The sequence below is a fragment of the Chaetodon trifascialis genome, chromosome 9 (genome assembly GCF_039877785.1).
Source record: "Chaetodon trifascialis isolate fChaTrf1 chromosome 9, fChaTrf1.hap1, whole genome shotgun sequence".
In the NCBI taxonomy this organism is placed as follows: Eukaryota; Metazoa; Chordata; class Actinopteri; order Chaetodontiformes; family Chaetodontidae; genus Chaetodon; species Chaetodon trifascialis.
In genome coordinates this window covers 29,764,934-29,786,141 of record NC_092064.1, presented here as the reverse complement: position 1 = coordinate 29,786,141, position 21,208 = coordinate 29,764,934, and the positions used below count along the sequence as shown (strand labels likewise).

At 46.4% G+C, this 21,208-nt stretch overlaps 5 protein-coding genes across 5 annotated transcripts in view; 3 read left to right on the top strand and 2 right to left on the bottom strand.

Annotated features, from left to right (window-relative positions):
* The window catches only part of spcs2 (signal peptidase complex subunit 2), a 308,748-nt gene that overhangs the window by 63,048 nt on the left and 224,492 nt on the right, over nt 1–21,208 (top strand). The gene's annotated exons all lie outside the window — the stretch shown is intronic.
* Nucleotides 1,993–4,263, top strand: LOC139335967 (olfactory receptor 11A1-like). Its single transcript, XM_070969750.1, has 3 exons — nt 1,993–2,152; nt 2,614–3,256; nt 4,149–4,263. The coding sequence occupies exons 1-3, from the start codon at nt 1,993–1,995 to the stop codon at nt 4,261–4,263; spliced, it is 918 nt and encodes a 305-aa protein (XP_070825851.1).
* On the top strand, nt 10,199–11,572 carry LOC139335966 (olfactory receptor 11A1-like). Its single transcript, XM_070969749.1, has 2 exons — nt 10,199–10,358; nt 10,806–11,572. The coding sequence occupies exons 1-2, from the start codon at nt 10,199–10,201 to the stop codon at nt 11,570–11,572; spliced, it is 927 nt and encodes a 308-aa protein (XP_070825850.1).
* LOC139335965 (olfactory receptor 6J1-like) lies at nt 19,006–20,068 on the bottom strand. The gene is given in 4 exon segments (XM_070969748.1): nt 19,006–19,085; nt 19,088–19,513; nt 19,516–19,704; nt 20,002–20,068. Coding segments are annotated over 4 exon segments (762 nt in total).
* LOC139335964 (olfactory receptor 6E1-like) lies at nt 20,121–21,050 on the bottom strand. The gene has a single exon (XM_070969746.1). It carries the CDS (start codon nt 21,048–21,050, stop codon nt 20,121–20,123), a length of 930 nt encoding a protein of 309 aa, XP_070825847.1.

Here is a 21,208-nt window from a genome sequence, read left to right as displayed (position 1 = left end):
TTCATCCCAAACTGTTCCTCCATTGCGAAGCCCTTGTTTGCACTTACAGCTGGACAGAAGAGACGGAGACGGTCACCTAAGGAAAGGGAGCCTCTAGGAGCCTACTGTAAGCTTACCCCTGCGGACTGGTCAGTGGAATGTGGAACCGCTTTGACCAGTTGAAGACCATGCTGTTGGAATGTGTTGTGCTGGCTCATCCGAACTTTGACGAGCCATTTCTCCTCTCAGTCGATGTGTTGTTGGATGGACTTGGAGCGGTGCTCTCTCAGGTGCCACATGGAGAGTTGAAGGCAAGACCTGTTGCTTTTGCAAGCAAGACTCTCAGTGCGTCACAATGGAAATATCCAGCTTATAGACTGGAGTTCATGGCTTTGAAGTCGAGTGTATATGAGAAGTTCAGCCACTGGCTGAAAGGCCGTAGCTTCACCATCTGGATGGATAATAATCCACTTACTTATCTTCTAACAAAGCCAAAGCTTGATGCATGTGAAATCCTCCGGGTGTCTAAACTTGCATCTAACTCCTTTGATCTCAAACACCTGCCCGGGAAAAGGAATGTAGTGGCTGACGCCTTGAGTCGCAACCTTTTCGTTAAACCCATTTGTCAGAGGCTGCTGGAGGAACCATATCCCACTCTGATTCAGGAAGCTAACGGGATAGAGGAGGACTCTGTGTAGGATGTTTTCAGGGTCAGCTGCCAGTCTCAAAGCTACAGATCAGGGAACCATCCATCACCCAAGGTGGCGTGTGATTCAGCCGAGATCAGAGCTCTTTGTCAGGCACACTGTGACTGGATTGATGCAGCAGAGTCCAGAGCACTCTGTCTGGCACAACACATCCAACAGCTGTCGAGTGGTGAGGATGTTTCATCCACGTTCTCTGCCCAGGAGCTGCAGCAGAGTCAAGAGCAAGACCCCAGCATCTCCAAGGTGTTGTCCTTTGCTGCAGCCAGGAAGCGACCATCTAGGCGTGAAAGGCGTGGCGCTGACTCAAAGGGCCTCAGATTGTTCAAGCAATGGGACAAGTTAATTGGTCAGCTCCTTATTTTGTGACCTGCTCCTAGTTGCTCTCTTAGATTCACGTTACTGCATTATGCTATTAACATGAACCCTTCCTGTGTCTGTTTCAAACTAAAAGCCCTCCAGCATTTGAGTAGACAAAATCCTATCATTCCTTAAAATGGATTTTATTATTAAACATTTGCATGAGTATGTGAATATTTCAGTGGCCCGCATCACCATCTTGGGGCACTTTGACATTATTAGAAAATGCAGTTTAAGACACTGACGCTCGTATATCCACAGTGACTGAAATGGAACAATAATGGCACGAGTAATCCACAGCGACAAAGTGCTGAAAAGAGCGCCGACAGTGGCTTGATGACCTGGACAGTGACTAAGGTGGCTGGAGTTCAAAGACTCAACTCCCATAAAACATATAATAACACATTAAGTTCACATTTCCCAGTCAACGCAAAACTAACAGGCCAAGTGCCAAGAAGGTAAATGCAGTAAATAAACCATCTGTTTTCTTGAGCTTCACATTTTTACCGTTGAGTGTGCGGAGAAGTTTGTTTTCCATCAACTGAAAATCAGAATCAATCATCGGTCCTTTGATGATGAGGTCACACTGCTGCTGTGGGCGTCCTCTGACTTGAGAGTTTTAAAGAAGCAGAAGCAAAGTTTCAGTTCAGTTGGGAGGGATTCGTGGTTTGACTACAGAGAGGCGCACGATGAATGTGAGAACTCGTATGTTCATGAATTGTGTTGTTGAAGCGTTCTGTTGACTCTCCAATGACGGAGTGGTGAGTGTGAGGTGTTTGTCATGACTGCTCCACAAAATGAATTTCTTCTACTGTCTTCGTCTATTTATGAGAGCTTGATGTGATTTAGGTGAGATAAGTCAAATATTTGAGGAAATGTTATATGATTAGTGTCATTTCTTCTAACCAAACAAAGTGTTATGGTTGCTTTATGAATCATGGGGAGGATGATGGAAAACTCAACTCAGTTCTCGTACTTCACATTTACTGCCTACTTTGACAGCGGCCATTTAAAATATCTATTTTTTGTCATTCTTATGTCGCTATATATTTTAATAGTTTGTGCCAACCTGTTGCTCATCGTGGTGATCTGTGTGAACAGAAGCTTACATGAGCCCATGTACATGCCCAGGTTACCAGCTTCATTTTTAACCAAAGCATTATGTTGATTTTGGAGGGAAATGGTATGTTTGGGCTTGTTTGATGGAACTGTCTCTGTTATTATGAATCTGCTGAGAACTATTTTGCTGGATTCGTTTAATATGTGCTTGATGTTTCAGCTGCACACGAGGCAGAACAAGCAGATGTTTAGAACAGACACATTATAACTACCCAGTGAATTTACAACAAAATGTAACAAAGCTGTTGGTTTGTGTGCAGAGTCCAGTTGTTGTGAACTAATTGGAAACTCATGACGAACTCTACTCAAGTTTCATATTTCACACTTGCTGCCTACTTTGACACCGGGCTGCTTAAATACTTATACTTCATGATTGTCATGTTGTTATATATTCTTATAGTTTGCATCAACCTGTTGCTCATCGTGGTGATCTGCCTGAACAGAAGCTTACATGAGCCCATGTACCTGTTCCTGTGCAGCCTGTTTGTCAATGAGCTGTATGGGAGTTCAGGCTTGTTTCCGTTCCTCCTGCTTCAGATCCTCTCGGACGTTCACACTATTTCTGCTTCACTTTGCTTCCTGCAGAATTTCTGTTTGTACTCTTATGGCACTGGGGAATTTGTCATTTTAGCCATCATGTCTTACGACAGATATCTGGCGATCTGTTATCCTCTACAGTATAACTCACGTATGACAACTAAGAGGGTTGTTGTGCTTATTTCTCTGAGTTGGTTATACTCTCTTCTTGCAACTACTATTCTGACATCCTCAATTGTGCATTTACAGCTGTGTGGGAACATCATCAACAGAGTGTCCTGTGACATCTACTCCATCATTAAATTGGCCTGCTCTGACACAACAGCCAATAATATCTATGGACTCATTTATGGAACTTTCACAATCTCATGTCCTTCATCTCTGATCTTCTACACGTACATGAAGATTCTTAAAGTGTGTTTTTCTGGTTCCAAACAGACCAGACAGAAAGCAGTCAGTACCTGTGCTCCTCACCTCGCTTCCCTCTTCAACTTTTCTTTTGGCTGTTTCTTTGCAATAGTCCATACTCGGTTTAATATGAACAGTTTTCCCAACATGTTACGAATATTTCTGTCATTATATTTTCTTACATGTCAGCCCCTTTTCACCCCTGTAATGTATGGACTCAATATGTCCAAAATTCGTGTCATATGTAAAAGTCTGGTCTGCGGTGAAATGTAGGACGTCTAATCTGTCAGATTTGGTCACCGTGGCCAGCAGGAGGAAAGTCTGTTTGTATCTGTGTCTGTGTTTTTGTAATGACTTTGAACAACAGCTGAAAAATGTAAAGAACTCAGATGTAGTTGTTAACTTGTGCTGATCCTTGTATTAAAGCCACTATGTGTCGAATATGATTGTGTGATTATTGTATGTTTTAAGTATTTCTTGAGCTCAGGGGGTCGACGGAGTCGGCCAGTAATTGTAGGGTTTGTGGTTCCACTGACTTCACGTCTCAACATCTTGAGAAAGACACTCAACACCAAACTGTATGTTTGTAGGAACAAATGCCCGTCCTCGTCAGCACGCGAGCGGCAGAGTTCTGTAATAATTGTAGGCTATTGATGCTCTTTTTAGGAAGACCAGAGAGCAGGGCATTACAATAATCTAAATGACTCGCGATAAGAGCATGCATCAGCACCTCCGCACTCGCCTGAGAGAGAAACGGGCGGACTCTGGCTATATTCTTAAGATGGTAAAAACCTATCTTCGTAATATTTTTTATGTGGGGAATAAAAGTAAGCTCAAAGTCAAAAATAATGCCCAGGTTCTTTACACATTGTGAAGGTTTAAAATCTTGTAATTTTGCTAAAAGTTTCTCTCTCTGGCCTTCAGGACCGATGACTAAAACCTCTGTTTTATCCTGGTTGAGCTGGAGGAAATTATCTGCCATCCATGACTTTATATCTAAAATGCAGTTCAGAAGGGCATCAAGTGGCCCTGTGTCATCAGGAGACACGGCAATGTACAGCTGTGTATCATCGACGTAACTGTGGAAACTGATGCCGTGTCTCCTGATGACATCCCCCAAGGGAAGCATGTAGAGATTAAAAAGAAGTGGGCCTAAAATTGACCCTTGGGGGACCCCACATGTAATTTCATGTGTTCTGGAGGAACACAACATATCCATACTTACAAAGAATGATCGATCCGTGAGATAGGAGTGGAACCAGTTAAAAACAGTACCAGAGAGGCCAACCAGGTGCTTCAGTCTGTTTAATAAAATGTGATGGTCTACTGTATCAAAGGCAGTGCTAAGATCCAGTAAGACCAAGACTGTCAGTTTTTGGTTATCTAAATTGCACCTGGTGTCATTTAAAATCTTCAAAAGTGCTGTCTCAGTACTATGGTTCGTCCTAAAATCAGATTGAAATTTCATTAAATCTCATTAAAAAATAATTTATTAGGTTAAAAACAGCTTTTTCTCAAATTTTACTTAAAAATGGTAAGTTGGATACAGGTCTGTAGTTGTTAAAAATGTTGTGGTCTAGATTGCTCTTCTTCAGAAGGGGCTTCACCACTGCTGTTTTATAGGCAGTGGGGAAGACACCCGTCTGAAGAGAGCAATTGACTATATTTAAAATCTGTTCCTCAAAGAATTCATAAAATGTCTTTAAAAGTGATGTGGGAATTGGGTCTTGTTGGGTTTACTTGGGAGAAAACTCGACCAAGGGCCCTTGCATCAACCAGGTTAAAACTCCAGTGTTTCCTCAGCATTCTGATGGGATAAAAGACTGGATCTGATGTTATCAATCTTACTTCTGAAGTGGTCTGCAAACTCCTCACAGAGGGTCTCAGTTGGTATTCAATTCAATTCAATTTTATTTATTTGTATAGCGCCAAATCATATAGAGCTGGTACAGACCAAGCTCTTTTATCTACAGAGAAACCAACAATTCCCCCATGAGCACTTGGCGACAGTGGTGAGGAAAAACTTCCTTTTAACAGGCAGAAACCTCGAGCAGAACCAGACTCTGGGTGGGCGGCCATCTGCCTCGACCGGTTGGGTGAGAGAGGAAGAGCAAGAGAGGGAGAGTGAGACAGACAGACAGACAGACAGACAGACAGACAGACAGACAGACAGACAGACAGACAACCAGAGCTGTCTGTTTTTATATGTTGGTGAGCCGAAGACAATTTTCCACCTTGGTGGACAATAAAGATTTATTCTATTCTATTCTATTCTATTCTATTCTATTCTATTCTATTCTATGCTATTCCTTCCAGATCCACTAAAAAATCGGAGATATGGCGCTCGAGTTGTGCAATGGACTGGGAATTTTGGAGACAGCCGTCGCACCTGTGTGGGGAGGTAAGTGGAGTCGCCGTAGTGGCAGCCAAGGATGTAGCAAGCGCCACCACTTTCAAACTTTCCGCCATATTTTTTTCCAAAATATGGTATTGCTTTACCATATTTTTACCAGTAGGATTTGCATAATAATCTATTGGTAATAACCTTGCTGGAAAATCCAGTTATGATAATGATTTGTCGGAGGGATGTGGCAGAAGAGGTCAACATAACATTTTTCAAAACTCTGGTGTCACAAGTCTTGATACTTAAACTCCTCCACTTGAGGCAGGAACTCTCCCCCAACCTGAAGGGAGCAAGCCACCTCATCCCAGCTGCTTCACACTCGGCTGCGAACCGTCCCAGCGCATGCTGAAGGTCCTGGCTCGAGGTAGCCAACAAGACAACATCATCCGCGAAAAGCAGAGACGAAATCTGCCGGCCCCCGAACCGAACCCCCTCCGGCCCCTGGCTGCGCCTAGAAATTCTGTCCATAAAAATAATGAACAGAACCGGTGACAAAGGGCAGCCCTGCCGGAGTCCAACATGCACTGGGAACAGGTCCGACTTACTGCCGGCAATGCGGACCAAGCTCCTGCTCCGGTTGTACAGGGACTGTACAGCCCTCAACAGAGGGCCTCCAACCCCATACTCCTGGAGCACCTCCCACAGAATGACGCGAGGGACACGGTCAAATGCCTTCTCCAAGTCCACGAAGCACATGTGGACTGGTTGGGCAAACTCCCATGAACCCTTAAGCACCCTGTGGAGAGTATAGAGCTGGTCCAGTGTTCCACGGCCAGGACGAAAACCGCATTGTTCCTCTTGAATCCGGGGTTCGACTATCGGCCGGATTCTCCTCTCCAGTACCCTGGAATAGACTTTCCCAGGGAGGCTGAGGAGTGTGATTCCCTCGATAGTTGGAACACACCCTCCAGTCCCCCTTTTTAAAAAGAGGGACCACCACCCCAGTCTGCCAGTCCAGAGGCACTGTCCCCGTCTGCCACGCGATGCTGCAGAGGCGTGTCAACCAAGACAGTCCTACAACATCCACAGACTTGAGGTACTCAGGGCGGATCTCATCCACCCCCGGCGCTTTGCCACCGAGGAGCTTGCGAACTGCCTCAGTGACTTCAGCCCTGGTGATGAATGAATCGACCTCCAAGTCCCCAGTCTCTGCTTCCTCTACGGAAGACATGACAGAGGGATTGAGGAGATCCTTGAAGTATTCCTTCCACCGCCCGACAATATCAGAAAGCTGCTTCCCCTTCCTGAGGCGCCGAACGGTTTGCCAGAATTTCCTCGAGGCCAACCGGTAGTCCTCCTACATGGCCTCCCCGAACTCCTCCCAGACCCAAGTTTTTGCTTCTACAACCGCCCGAGCTGCCGCACGCTTGGCCTGCCGGTACCCATCAGCTGCCTCAGGAGTCCTATGAGCCAACCAGGCCTGATAGGACTCTTTCTTCAGCTTGACGGCATCCCTTACTTCCAGTGTCCACCACCGGGTTCGGGGGTTGCCGCCACGACAGGCACCGCCGACTTTACGGCCACAGCTACGGACGGCTGCATCAACAATGGAAGTGGAGAACATGGTCCATTCGGACTCAATGTCTCCAACCTCCCTCGGGATCTGGTTGAATCTCTCCCGGAGGTGGGAGTTGAAAACTTCCCTGACAGCGGGTTCCGCCAGACGTTCCCAACAGACCCTCACGGTACGTTTGGGTCTGCCAAGTCTGTCCCGCTTCTTCCCCTGCCAGCGAATCCAACTCACCACCAGGTGGTGATCAGTTGACAGCTCAGCCCCTCTCTTTACCCAAGTGTCCAAGACATACCGCCGAAGGTCAGATGATACGACTACAAAGTCGATCATTGACCTCCGGCCTAGGGTGTCCTGGTGCCACGTGCACTGATGGACACCCTTATGCTTGAACATGGTGTTTGTTATGGACAAACTGTGACTAGCACAGAAATCCAATAACAGAACACCACTCGGGTTCAGATCGGGGAGGCCGTTCCTCCCAATCACACCCCTCCAGGTGTCACTGTCACTGCCCACGTGAGCATTGAAGTCCCCCAGCAGAACAATGGAGTCCCCGGTTGGAGCACTTTCCAGTACCCCTCCCAGGGACTCCAAGAAGGCCGGGTACTCTACGCTACTGTTCGGCCCGTAGGCCGAAACAATAGTGAGAGACCTATCCCCAACCCGAAAGTGCAGGGATAGGTCTCTCACTCAGCGGAGAGAACTCCAACACATGGCGGCTGAGCTGGGGGGCTATAAGCAAGCCCACACCAGCTCACCGCCTCTCACCGCGGGCAACTCCAGAGTAGAAGAGAGTCCAGCCTCTCTCAAGGAGTTGGGTTCCAGAGCCCAGACTGTGCGTGGAGGTGAGCCCGACTATCTCTAGCCGGTACCGCTCAACCTCCCGCACTAGCTCAGGCTCTTTCCCCCACAGTGAGGCGACATTCCATGTCCCCATTCCATGTGCTGCAGTGGCTGTTGAGCAGCAAAGCAGTGGAGAACTTCTAAATTTGATTTCACTCTTGGATCAATGTCTTGGTCGTAAAATGCCAAAATAACGCCAACCACTTTGATGAATTCCTCTGCTTTACAGACCACATGCTCTGGGTCTGCAGGTCCTGTTTCCATGTACTCTGCAAGGTTTAAAATATCTGAAAGCAACTCTCGTGAAAGCTGAAGGAGCTCTTCTGTAGCCGCCATGCTTGAAGACTTCAGTTGAAAGCAATCGATTCACTAGATCATCGTTAGTCCCGCCCACTGACTTTGATGGGTGAGTTTGACAGATAAAATAAATTCATGAAGCGCTGCAACAAAGGTCCATGAAATAATTAAATAGTGAAGTGATTAAATAAATAGTGAAATAAAAGAAGGAAAATGCAGTAAATAAACCATCTGTTTTCTTGAGCTTCACATTTTTACTGTTGAGTGTGCGGATGGTCCTTTGATCTTTTTAAAAAGAGGCTCAAGACCCACCTTTTTAATCAGGCTTTTACTTGATTTGTTTGATTTATCTCATTCCTTTAATCAGGCTTCTTATCATATTAAATCTTTATTTGTATCTTATTTTAGTTCAATTCAATTCAATTCAATTCAATTCAATTCAATTTTATTTGTATAGCGCCAAATCACAACAGAAGTTGTCTCAGGACACTTTCCATATAGAGCTGGTACAGACCAAACTCTTTATCTACAAAGAAACCAACAATTCCCCCATGAGCAAGCACTTGGCGACAGTGGCGAGGAAAAACTTCCTTTTAACAGGCAGAAACCTCGAGCAGAACCAGACTCTGGGTGGGCGGCCATCTGCCTCGACCGGTTGGGTGAGAGAGGAAGAGCAAGAGAGAGAGAGTGAGAGAGACAGACAGACAGACAGACAGAAAGAAAAGCAGTCAGAGAGAGAGAGAGAGAGAGACAGAGACAGAGAGACAGACATGCAGTCACAGTAACAGTGACAGTGGATGTAATAACAGCAGTAGCAGTTGCAGTGGATGTCAGGCAGGGCCAAGGCAGGAGACGCAGCTGAAATCCACAATCCAGATTCAGCCACTGTCCATGGGAACCTGCAAGACGACAAAGCACAGAGACTCCGGGGAAGGAGCTAAGTTAGTAACACGCCGTGGTAGGACATGAGAGCGTGCAGATGGAGAGGGACAGAAAGACAGAGGAGCTCGGTGTGTCTTTGGATGTCCCCCGACAGTCTAATCCTATAGCAGCATAACTAGGGGCTGGTCCAGGACAAGCCTGAGCCAGCCCTAACTATAAGCTGGCACTATAAGTTGCATGTTTTAACGACATGTTTATTTACTATTTATTTCATTTACTCATTTTATTTCATTCAATGTTTATGTCTTAGACCCTTGGTTTTTAGCTGCGGTGTTTCCTCATGGGGGCCCCCCACACTGGGAGTTGCTCTTGGTCTACTGATGGGGGCACTGCCGAGGGTTCGGCTCTGGCCTGGATGGCTGGAGGCTTCTGCACCTTGGTGTGGGGCCCCCTGTCTGCCTGGGTCGGGGCGGTCACGGGTGGCGCTCCCTAGTCATGGGCCGGGGGCCCTCTCAGTGTGGATGGCCCCCTAAGGTGGCTTATTCCCTGCCTTGTCCATATGGGTGTATGGGTGTGTGTGTGCGTACGTCTGTGTCTGTGACTCTCTATATGTCTATATATGTCTCTATGTATTTATGGGGGTGGGAGGACTGGCTTTTCTTTTTTCTTTTCTTTTTTACTGTTTTTAGCCTCTGTGAGGCACTTTGTGTTGCTTTTAAGTATGAAAAGTGCCATATAAATAAAGTTTGATTTGATTTGATTTGATTTGACTTTGACGATGAGGTCACACTGCTGCTGTGGGCGTCCTCTGACTTGAGAGTTTTAAAGAAGCAGAAGCAAAGTTTCAGTTCAGTTGGGAGGGATTCGTGGTTTGACTACAGAGAGGCGCACGATGAATGTGAGAACTCGTATGTTCATGAATTGTGTTGTTGAAGCGTTCTGTTGACTCTCCAATGACGGAGTGGTGAGTGTGAGGTGTTTGTCATGACTGCTCCACAAAATGAATTTCTTCTACTGTCTTCGTCTATTTATGAGAGCTTGATGTGATTTAGGTGAGATAAGTCAAATATTTGAGGAAATGTTATATGATTAGTGTCATTTCTTCTAACCACACAAAGTGTTATGGTTGCTTTATGAATCATGGGGAGGATGATGGAAAACTCAACTCAGTTCTCGTACTTCACATTTACTGCCTACTTTGACAGCGGCCATTTAAAATATCTATTTTTTGTCATTCTTATGTCGCTATATATTTTAATAGTTTGTGCCAACCTGTTGCTCATCGTGGTGATCTGTGTGAACAGAAGCTTACATGAGCCCATGTACATGCCCAGGTTACCAGCTTCATTTTTAACCAAAGCATTATGTTGATTTTGGAGGGAAATGGTATGTTTGGGCTTGTTTGATGGAACTGTCTCTGTTATTATGAATCTGCTGAGAACTATTTTGCTGGATTCGTTTAATATGTGCTTGATGTTTCAGCTGCACACGAGGCAGAACAAGCAGATGTTTAGAACAGACACATTATAACCAGTGAATTTACAACAAAATGTAACAAAGCTGTTGGTTTGTGTGCAGAGTCCAGTTGTTGTGAAACTCATGACGAACTCTACTCAAGTTTCATATTTCACACTTGCTGCCTACTTTGACACCGGGCTGCTTAAATACTTATACTTCATGATAGTCATGTTGTTATATATTCTTATAGTTTGTGCCAACCTGTTGCTCATCGTGGTGATCTGCCTGAACAGAAGATTACATGAGCCCATGTACCTGTTCCTGTGCAGCCTGTTTGTCAATGAGCTGTATGGGAGTTCAGGCTTGTTTCCGTTCCTCCTGCTTCAGATCCTCTCGGACGTTCACACTGTTTCTGCTTCACGTTGCTTCCTGCAGAATTTCTGTTTGTACTCTTATGGCACTGGGGAATTTGTCATTTTAGCTGTCATGTCTTATGACAGATATCTGGCGATCTGTTATCCTCTGCAGTATAACTCACGTATGACAACTAAGAGGGTTGTTGTGCTTATTTCTCTGAGTTGGTTATACTCTCTTCTTGCAACTACTGTTCCGACATCTTTAATTGTGCATTTACAGCTGTGTGGGAACATCATCAACAAAGTGTCCTGTGACATCTACTCCATCATTAAATTGGCCTGCTCTGACACAACAGCCAATAATATCTATGGACTCATTTACGCCACTTTCACAATCTCATGTCCTTCATCTCTGATCTTCTACACATACATGAAGATTCTTAAAGTGTGTTTTTCTGGTTCCAAACAGACCAGACAGAAAGCAGTCAGTACCTGTGCTCCTCACCTCACTTCCCTCTTCAACTTTTCTTTTGGCTGTTTCTTTACAATAGTCCATACTCGGTTCAATATGAACAGTTTTCCCAACATATTACGAATATTTCTGTCATTATACTTTCTTACATGTCAGCCCCTTTTCACCCCTGTAATGTATGGACTCAATATGTCCAAAATTCGTATCACATGTAAAAGTCTGGTCTGCGGTGAAATGTAGGACGTCTAATCTGTCAGATTTGGTCACCGTGGCCAGCAGGAGGAAAGTCTGTTTGTATCTGTGTCTGTGTTTTTGTAATGACTTTGAACAGCAGCTGAAAAATGTAAAGAACTCAGATGTAGTTGTTAACTTGTGCTGATCCTTGTATTAAAGCCACTATGTGTCGAATATGATTGTGTGATTATTGTATGTTTTAAGTATTTCTTGAGCTCAGGGGGTCGACGGAGTTGGCCAGTAATTGTAGGGTTTGTGTTTCCACTGACTTCACGTCTCAACATCTTGAGAAAGACACTCAACACCAAACTGTATGTTTGTAGGAACAAATGTCAGTATGTGGACAAATTGTTTCCCAAACGAGCAGAGGCTAAATTCTACTTTAAGCTTAAATGGCCAAAATAAGGTTTTCTTTTGATTGTAGAGAAAAGAGACAACCCTGGTCACCCTGGGGGAGGGGGTGTCACTCACATTCCATCCCCAAGGGGCATCAAATCAAACACTTTTGCACACAGTGTACAAAGAGTGTTGTTCAAAGACCATCATCACTAAAGTCACGTGTCTCAGTGGTCATTTGTATTTTGGTGGCCTTGGGGCGAGTCTTTTGATTAATCTTTTGGATAAACTACATTGTAAGCATTGCCTCCAGTATAAGATAGTCGAGCACAATGGATACAGGAGTTTTTACCAATGATGGGGGAAAAGCCAGTATAGTGGTCCGGCTCGCTACAGTAACTGAGATATTGCATACACATTTTTTAGCCTCGGCACTACTTCAGCCACCTTCATAACTGTACTTCCAGAAATGAGTCAAGGTGATACAACAGCACACTCCTTGACTCAGTGCCCACCATCCAGTTCAGGGGTGGTCTTTGGTTTTAAAGTCATGAACGTGATGCAACGTCTCATACTGAAGGTTGGAGATGACAGTGGACTATGGTCGTGTCTACTGAAGTTGGTTTTTCATTTTCATAGTGGCTTTACAAAATATTAATGGTAGTAGTGATTCGGTGTGTAATGGTAGACATAGAGCATGTTTTGTATCAACTATGAAATAAAACAGTGATAATATAGATTAATTAAGACAGTTCTCTTTGATTTAAACTCCTCTCTCGAGTCTGAAGTTCATCCAATTTGTTCCATCGCAGGACCTTAATCTACGTCAACCTGTCACACTGCGATCACTTGCCCTTCCTCTTGTGTCACCTGTTCGTCATCCCTGATTCCTGATTGTGTCCACCTGTTCCCCATTACCCTCATGTGTTTAAATAGTCTGCGTCTCCCTTTGTCCTGTGCCGAAGTGTTTCGTCTTATGTCCGATCACCAAAGCCTGCATCATAGCTCACAGCCACAGTCTGTATTTGTAAGTCTTGTTTCCTCGTCAGAGTGATTTTTTGTTGTAACTTCTGTAGTTTAGTTTAGCATTTATAGTCTTTTGAGTAATTTGCTTTCTTGGTTTGCCTCCCTTTGGAGTGATTTTCAGTTCATATAGTTCATAGTTGTAGTGAGTCTAGCCTCCATCTTTTAGGAGAGTTTTTTGTTTCTGTCCTGTTCTTTCTGTTTCTTTGTTAGCTCTTTCTCCATTCGGAGAGACTTTAGTTTAAAGTTTTGTAGCCTTTTGATTTTCCTCTCAGTGAGTGATTTTGAGTTTGATAATTTTTATAGATCCGTGATTGAGATATTTTCCTCCTTTGGAGTGTTTTTTGTTTTCTCTAGAGTTGTTGAGTATTTTCATAGATCAGGTTTCATAGCCCCTTTGTTTGCTCTGCATAGAGGTTGTCTTGACTCAATAAAAGTCTGCTCACTGTCATTCTCTGCTCCTGAGTCCTGTTTTGAGTTCGGGCCTGACAGTACACTTCGGCCAGTATGGACTCAGCAGAGGCTGGCCGGTGGGCGGCCACGTTACAGGCTCAGGAAGCCCGCATCTCTCGTCAGGAGGAGTTCCAGACGGCGATGGTGGGTCAGCTTGGCCAGCTTTCGGCCCAGGTGAGGGAGCTGACGGACCACCTGCGGCAGACAGCCCCACCATCAGCGGCGCCGGAACCCCCAGCTCCTGCTGCGGCCGCGTCCCAGGGCGTGGCCGGGATGGGAATCAAGTTGGCTTCCCCGGAGCGATACTCGGGGGAACCAGGACAATGCAGGGCTTTCCTTATTGATTGTTCCATACATTTTGAACAGCTCCCGCACGCATTCATCACAGACAAGTCTAAAATTGCATTCATGATTTCCTACCTGACAGGGAGAGCCAAAGCTTGGGCCGCCGCTGAGTGGGCTCGAGACTCTCCGCTTTGCTCCTCTTTTACAGACTTCAAAACTGCTCTCATGATGACTTTCGATCCTGTGTCGACTGACAGGGAAAAGGCCAGGGAGTTGAGCAGAGTGACACAGGGCCGGGACTCGGTGTGCGACTATGCTATTCGCTTTCGCACCCTGGCGGCGGAGAGTGGGTGGAATAACACCGCCCTGTACGATGTCTTCCTGAAGGGGCTGGCGACTCATATCCAGGAGCTGCTGTTGCCCCTGGATTTGCCTGCGGACCTGGATTCACTCATCTCGCTTGCCATCCGGACTGACAACCGGGTTCGTGAGCTCCGGCATCCGCGGAGCAGTGGTTCGAGGTCGGAGAGGGCTCCGTGTTTTCCTGCCCCGGGGGGGCAAGTTCTCCGTGATTCACCGCCTGAGCACCGTTTTCCCTCCTTCCCCACCAGGGAAGAGGAGCCCATGCAGCTTGGCAGGACACGGCTGACACCGGAGGAGCGACGACGACGCCAGCAGGAAGGCAGCTGCTTTTACTGCGGCAAATCTAATCACCTCGTCGCTACCTGTCCGGCCAAAAAGATCCAGGAGGTGAGTCAACCCCCAGCCACGGACCGCGCTCCGCGCAGCCTGACGCCTGTTAAGGTAACGCACCATGCCATCACTATGAACATTGAGGCACTCATAGACTCTGGGGCCGATGAGAGCTTAATTGACTGGGGGCTGGCGGAGACATTGGGGTTAAGATCGAACCCCCTGGCCAGCCCCATCAAAGCCAGGGCTCTCAACGGAAAAAAACTGTTTTTGATCACTCACGCCACGGAACCACTGGATCTGCAGATCCAGGGGCATTGGGAACTCCTGACCTTTTACTTGGTTACTTCACCCTCTCAGTCTCTGGTTTTAGGCTACCCTTGGTTATGTCAACACAACCCCCACGTGAACTGGATAACAGGGGCTATTATGGGATGGGGGGAGGATTGTGTGGACCACCGCAAACCGGTTCCGGTCCAGGGGAATAACATGACTGCTATTAATCACTTCTCTGTCACCTCTGCCACAGACTCTGAAACCTCCGACCTGAGCTCCGTGCCTTCCTGCTACCACCACCTCCGAGAGGTTTTTAACAAAAGCAAGGCCTTGTCACTTCCTCCACACCGGCCCTACGACTGCGCCATAGACTTGATTCCTGGCTCCCCCATACCCAAGGGCCGGTTGTACTCCATCTCCGGGCCAGAGAAAGCAGCCATGAAAGATTACATAGAGTCATCATTGAGGGCGGGGCTTATTCGTCCTTCCTCGTCAGCAGCTGGGGCCGGATTCTTTTTTGTGGGGAAAAAGGACGGATCTCTCAGGCCCTGCATCGACTACAGCCCCCTAAACGCCATCACCGTCAAAAATCGCTATCCCCTGCCCCTGATGACGTCTGTTTTCGACCAGCTGCAGCAGGCTAAGGTATTTACCAAGCTAGATTTACGCAATGCCTATCATTTAATCAGGATCAGAGAGGGGGATGAATGGAAAACAGGATTTAATACTCCTAGCGGCCACTACGAGTACTTAGTCATGCCTTTCGGTCTCACTAATGCCCCAGCTGTATTCCAGACTATGATAAATGAGGTGCTCCGGGATTTTTTAGACCGGTTTGTGTATGTGTATTTGGATGACATTCTCATTTACTCACCAGATCTAGAAACTCACAGAAACCATGTATCCCAGGTCCTCCAACGGTTGTTGGAGAATAAGCTCTATGTGAAAGCAGAAAAAAGTGAGTTTCATGCCGACACCGTCTCCTTCCTGGGCTTCATTGTAGCCCCTGGAAGGGTGCAGATGGATCCGGCTAAAGTGAGCGCTGTGGCCAAGTGGCCCACGCCTGATAGCCGCAAAAAAGTCCAGCAGTTCCTCGGCTTTGCTAACTTTTACAGGCGGTTTATCAGACACTTCAGTGCTATAGCGGCTCCGCTCCATGCACTCACCTCCACGAAGCAGCCATTCCTCTGGACTCCGGAGGCAGAGGCAGCCTTTCAGCACCTCAAGACCCGCTTCACCACGGCTCCCATTCTCACGATGCCTGATCCTCTGCGGCAGTTTGTGGTCGAGGTGGACGCCTCCAATGAAGGGGTTGGGGCAGTCCTGTCCCAGCGGTCGGAACAGGACGGGAAGGTGCATCCCTGCGCCTTCTTTTCGCGGCGCCTGTCCAGGGCGGAGCGGAACTATGACGTCGGCGACCGGGAGCTGCTGGCGGTCAAGCTGGCCTTGGAAGAGTGGAGACACTGGCTTGAGGGGGCGGAACATCCGTTTATTGTCTGGACCGACCATAAGAACTTGGAATACATACGTAAAGCCAAGAGACTGAATTCTCGCCAGGCCAGGTGGGGACTCTTTTTTAACCGCTTCTCCTTCTCTCTTTCTTACAGGCCGGGGTCCCAGAATGTCAAGCCCGATGCCCTGTCACGAATCTACGACCCCGAGCCTGTTGCCAAAGAACCAGAGCCAATCCTTCCACGGACCTGTGTGGTTGGAGCGGTGACTTGGCAGATAGAAAATGAGGTTAAGCATGCAAACGGTGAGAGCCTGCCACCTAGTGGGTGTCCCGAGAATCGATTGTTTGTCCCGGCTGAGCTGCGCCCACAGGTGATCCACTGGGCTCACACCTCGCTGCTTTCCTGTCATCCGGGGGTACGGCGCACCATGTATGCCATCTCCCGGAGGTTCTGGTGGTCATCCATGGAACGGGAGGTCCGGGAGTACGTCGAGGCTTGTTCGGTCTGTGCCAGGAATAAGACGTCCTCCAGGCCACGTATGGGACTTCTTCAGCCGCTGCCCATCCCCTCCAGACCATGGGCCGAAATCTCCATGGACTTCGTCACGGGGCTCCCGGTCTCCCAAGGTAACACCACGGTTCTTACGGTGGTAGACAGATTTTCCAAAATGACTAGATTCATAGCCTTGCCCAAATTGCCCACAGCCAAAGAAACGGCTGAGATTATGATTAACCATGTCTTCAGAGTCCACGGATTTCCTAGGGACATTGTTTCTGACCGGGGGCCCCAGTTTGTGTCACGTTTCTGGAAGGAGTTTTGTCGTCTCATCGGGGCCACGGCTAGTCTCACCTCAGGCTATCACCCGGAGGCCAACGGCCAGACCGAACGCATCAACCAGCAGTTGGAAACCGGCCTCCGATGTTTGGTGTCCCAGAACCCCTCAACATGGAGCAAACACCTGGTCTGGGTCGAGTATGCCCACAACTCCCTGCCCACCTCAGCCACAGGTTTTTCACCCTTCAAATGTGCGTATGGTTACGAGCCTCCTGTCTTCGCGGACCAGGAACCTGAAGTGTCGGTGCCCTCCGCCCATGCCATGATCCGCCGTTGCCGACGAATCTGGGCGGCCGCCCGGCAGCTCCTTATCCGCCAGGGAGACCGGGTCAAAAAGGCCGCGGACCGGAGAAGACGGCCCGCTCCTGCATACCAGCCAGGCCAGAGAGTGTGGCTCTCAGCCAAGAACCTTCACCTCCGAACCACCTCGAGGAAATTGGCACCACGCTTCGTGGGGCCATTCCCCATCACTAAGGTTATTGGTCCTGCAGCAGTTCGCCTGCGTCTGCCCCGGTCTCTCCGTGTCCACCCCACGTTCCACGTAAGCCAGGTCAAACCAGTCAAGGACAGTTCCATGGTCCCGGCCCTCCCGCCCCCTCCTCCTCCGGAAGTTATAGACGGGGGTCCTGTCTACAAGGTCAAGAGGTTGCTGGCAGTGCGCACCCGGGGTCGGGGCAAGCAGTACCTGGTTGACTGGGAGGGTTATGGCCCAGAGGAGCGTCAGTGGGTCCCGTCCCGCTTCATACTGGACCGGTCCCTCATAGACGACTTTGTCAGGGACCATCCTGAACTTCCTGGGCCGTCAGGAGTCGGCCCTTAGGGGGGGGGTACTGTCACACTGCGATCACTTGCCCTTCCTCTTGTGTCACCTGTTCGTCATCCCTGATTCCTGATTGTGTCCACCTGTTCCCCATTACCCTCATGTGTTTAAATAGTCTGCGTCTCCCTTTGTCCTGTGCCGAAGTGTTTCGTCTTATGTCCGATCACCAAAGCCTGCATCATAGCTCACAGCCACAGTCTGTATTTGTAAGTCTTGTTTCCTCGTCAGAGTGATTTTTTGTTGTAACTTCTGTAGTTTAGTTTAGCATTTATAGTCTTTTGAGTAATTTGCTTTCTTGGTTTGCCTCCCTTTGGAGTGATTTTCAGTTCATATAGTTCATAGTTGTAGTGAGTCTAGCCTCCATCTTTTAGGAGAGTTTTTTGTTTCTGTCCTGTTCTTTCTGTTTCTTTGTTAGCTCTTTCTCCATTCGGAGAGACTTTAGTTTAAAGTTTTGTAGCCTTTTGATTTTCCTCTCAGTGAGTGATTTTGAGTTTGATAATTTTTATAGATCCGTGATTGAGATATTTTCCTCCTTTGGAGTGTTTTTTGTTTTCTCTAGAGTTGTTGAGTATTTTCATAGATCAGGTTTCATAGCCCCTTTGTTTGCTCTGCATAGAGGTTGTCTTGACTCAATAAAAGTCTGCTCACTGTCATTCTCTGCTCCTGAGTCCTGTTTTGAGTTCGGGCCTGACACAACCACCATCAACGACTGAGAAAGTTCATTCCTTCATTCATTTATTTCACCTCGAAAGACCACTGAGGAGGAACCCTCATTTACGATGGTTTCGAGATACAAAAACAAAACAACAGCAGACAATAAAACTGTTAAGTACAGAATAATAACTTGCTATCAAGAAGATGATGAAAATAGCAATAAAATACAATAAATAAATAAATAAGAGAGATAAATGCAGTATTTGTAAGTTGTGACCGTTCAAGCAAAATGACATCATTATGGAGCAGTCTTTGTTTTCTTCTTCTCTTTGCTGAACTCACTGATCTTTAAACATACAGTCACCACTGGAGCCATTAGTCATCCTCAAACACAGAGGCTCAAACCAACGACTTTCTTCAAAAGGCATTTATAGAACTTGTAATATTCACATTTGATAAATACATACACGTTGTTGTTGTTGTTGTTGTTGTTGTTGTTGTTGTAGTAGTAGCTTTTTCATGTTGCAAAATTTGAGAAAATATGAAAAATGAGTTTATCTTTGACCAAAAACAAGACTTTTACACATGATGCGAATTTTGAGGTTGACATGTCAGATAAAAAAAATATGCAACATATGAGGAACATGTTTCATATTAAACCTGCTCTGAACTATTTCAAAAAAAAACATCCACAAGCCAGGTGAGGCGTGCAGGTGCTGACGGCCTTCTGTCTGCTCTGCTTAGAACCAGAAGAACACACGTGAAGAATCCTGATACATGTGTAAATGATTCAAATTACAACACAAATTGTTGCAGTTGTGTAAAATATTCCATAGATATTATTGACTGTGGTATCATAACACGCCAGTTTGACAATGGTGTAGTTGTCACAGTAAATTTGGTTCATGATGTTTCCACACAGTTGTAAAGAGGCGCTCAATGAGATCAAAACAGTGACAGCAAGAAAAGGGTATAACCATGTTAGAACAATAAGTATGGCTGTCTTGTGAGCCATATGCATGTTATACTGCAGAGGACAACAGATGGCCAGATATCGGTCATAAGACATGACGGCTAAATTACAAAACTCTACATTTGCATACGTGTACACACAGAAAAGCAAAAAGATGCAGAAATAGTGTGAAACTCAGAGAGAACCTGGATCAGGATGAACGGAAACAAGCCTGAGCTCCCATACAGCTCATTGACGAACAGGCTGCACAGGAACAGGTACATGGGCTCATGTAAGCTTCTGTTCAGGCAGATCACCACGATGAGCAGCAGGTTGGCACAAACCGACATGATAATCACTAAAGAGCAACTGCAGCTTTACTATCAAAGCAGTGTTCAGTCCACTTACAAGAGAAAAGAGTTCTCTGATTGAAAATGATTCGGCTCAGATTAGAAACTGCAGAACGTCGCTGACAACAATGTGAGAATCCAAACATTCATCTGCTGCTCAGCCGGGGTCCCTCCGAACTCAGCTGAGACTCTGCTCCTGCCTCTTTTTATGCCTTCCAAATCAAGAGGTCACCTTCAGGCCCCCATCGCCGACAGTATCACCAAAATTTACAAAATCCCTGCAAACTAATTGCCACACAGTGAACCTGGAGCCTGTGGGGCCCCTGAGGAGCTTCTGGAGCCCTGTGGCAGCCCTGTACTGACAGAGATCATATAAGGTGATAGTTTAATACTACAAAAATTTATTATATATAAAGTTATTGATTCATCTTTTACCAAAACCAGAAGTGTTGCAAATTATGCGAATTTTAGTCAAACTCACTCCGTACATGACGGGATTGAAGAGCGGCTGGCATGTAAGCCAGTATAACGATAAAAGAATGCGCAGTATCGTGGGCGCACTGCTCATGTTGAACCTGCTCTGTAGTATTTCAAAGAAACAGCCGAAAGAGAAGTTGAGCAGAGAAGCCAGGTGAGGCGTGCAGGTGCTGACGGCTTTGTGTCGGGTCTGCTTAGAGCCAGAAAAACACACGTGGAGAATCCTCACGTACGTATAAAGAATTAAAATGATAAGACCAAAGATGACAGTAAACATGTAAACAATCCCTAAGACATTATGGACTGTGGTGTCATCGCAGGCCAGTTTGACGAGGGAGAAGTTGTCACAGTACACTTTGTTGATGACGTTCCCGCACAGCTGCAAAGAAACACTCAGTGATGTTGTCAGAACAACTAAAAGAAATGGAGTTAACCATGACACAGCAATCAGCGAGGCAACTTTGTTATTTGTCATTTGTGAGTTATACTGAAGAGGATGACAGATAGCGAGGTATCTGTCATACGACATGATGGCCAAGTTAAAAAACTGTACATTCGCATACGTGTACAAACAGTAAACCTGCAGGAAGCAAAAAGAAGCAGAAACAGTGTGAACGTCTGAGAGGATCTGAAGCAGAAGGAACGGAAACAAGCCTGAACTCCCATACAGCTCATTGACAAACAGGCTGCACAGGAACAGGTACATGGGCTCATGTAAGCTTCTGTTCAGGCAGATCACCACGATGAGCAACAGGTTGATGCAAACTATCAGAATATATAACAACATGACAATCATGAAGAACAAGTACTTTAAAAGCCCGGAGTCAAAGTAGGCAGAAAATGTTAAATATGAACCCTGTGTTGAGTTTATCATCATTGTCATCATTTTGTTCACAAAGCAAGTTTAAATCATTTAAATGCAAAGTTATGTTAGTTTTGAACTGAACCGAACGGCATCAACACAGAAACAACATTCAGCCTTTTGTGGGATGTAAGTCAGCTCTTTTAAAAACTAATGCAGAAAATTCTTCAATC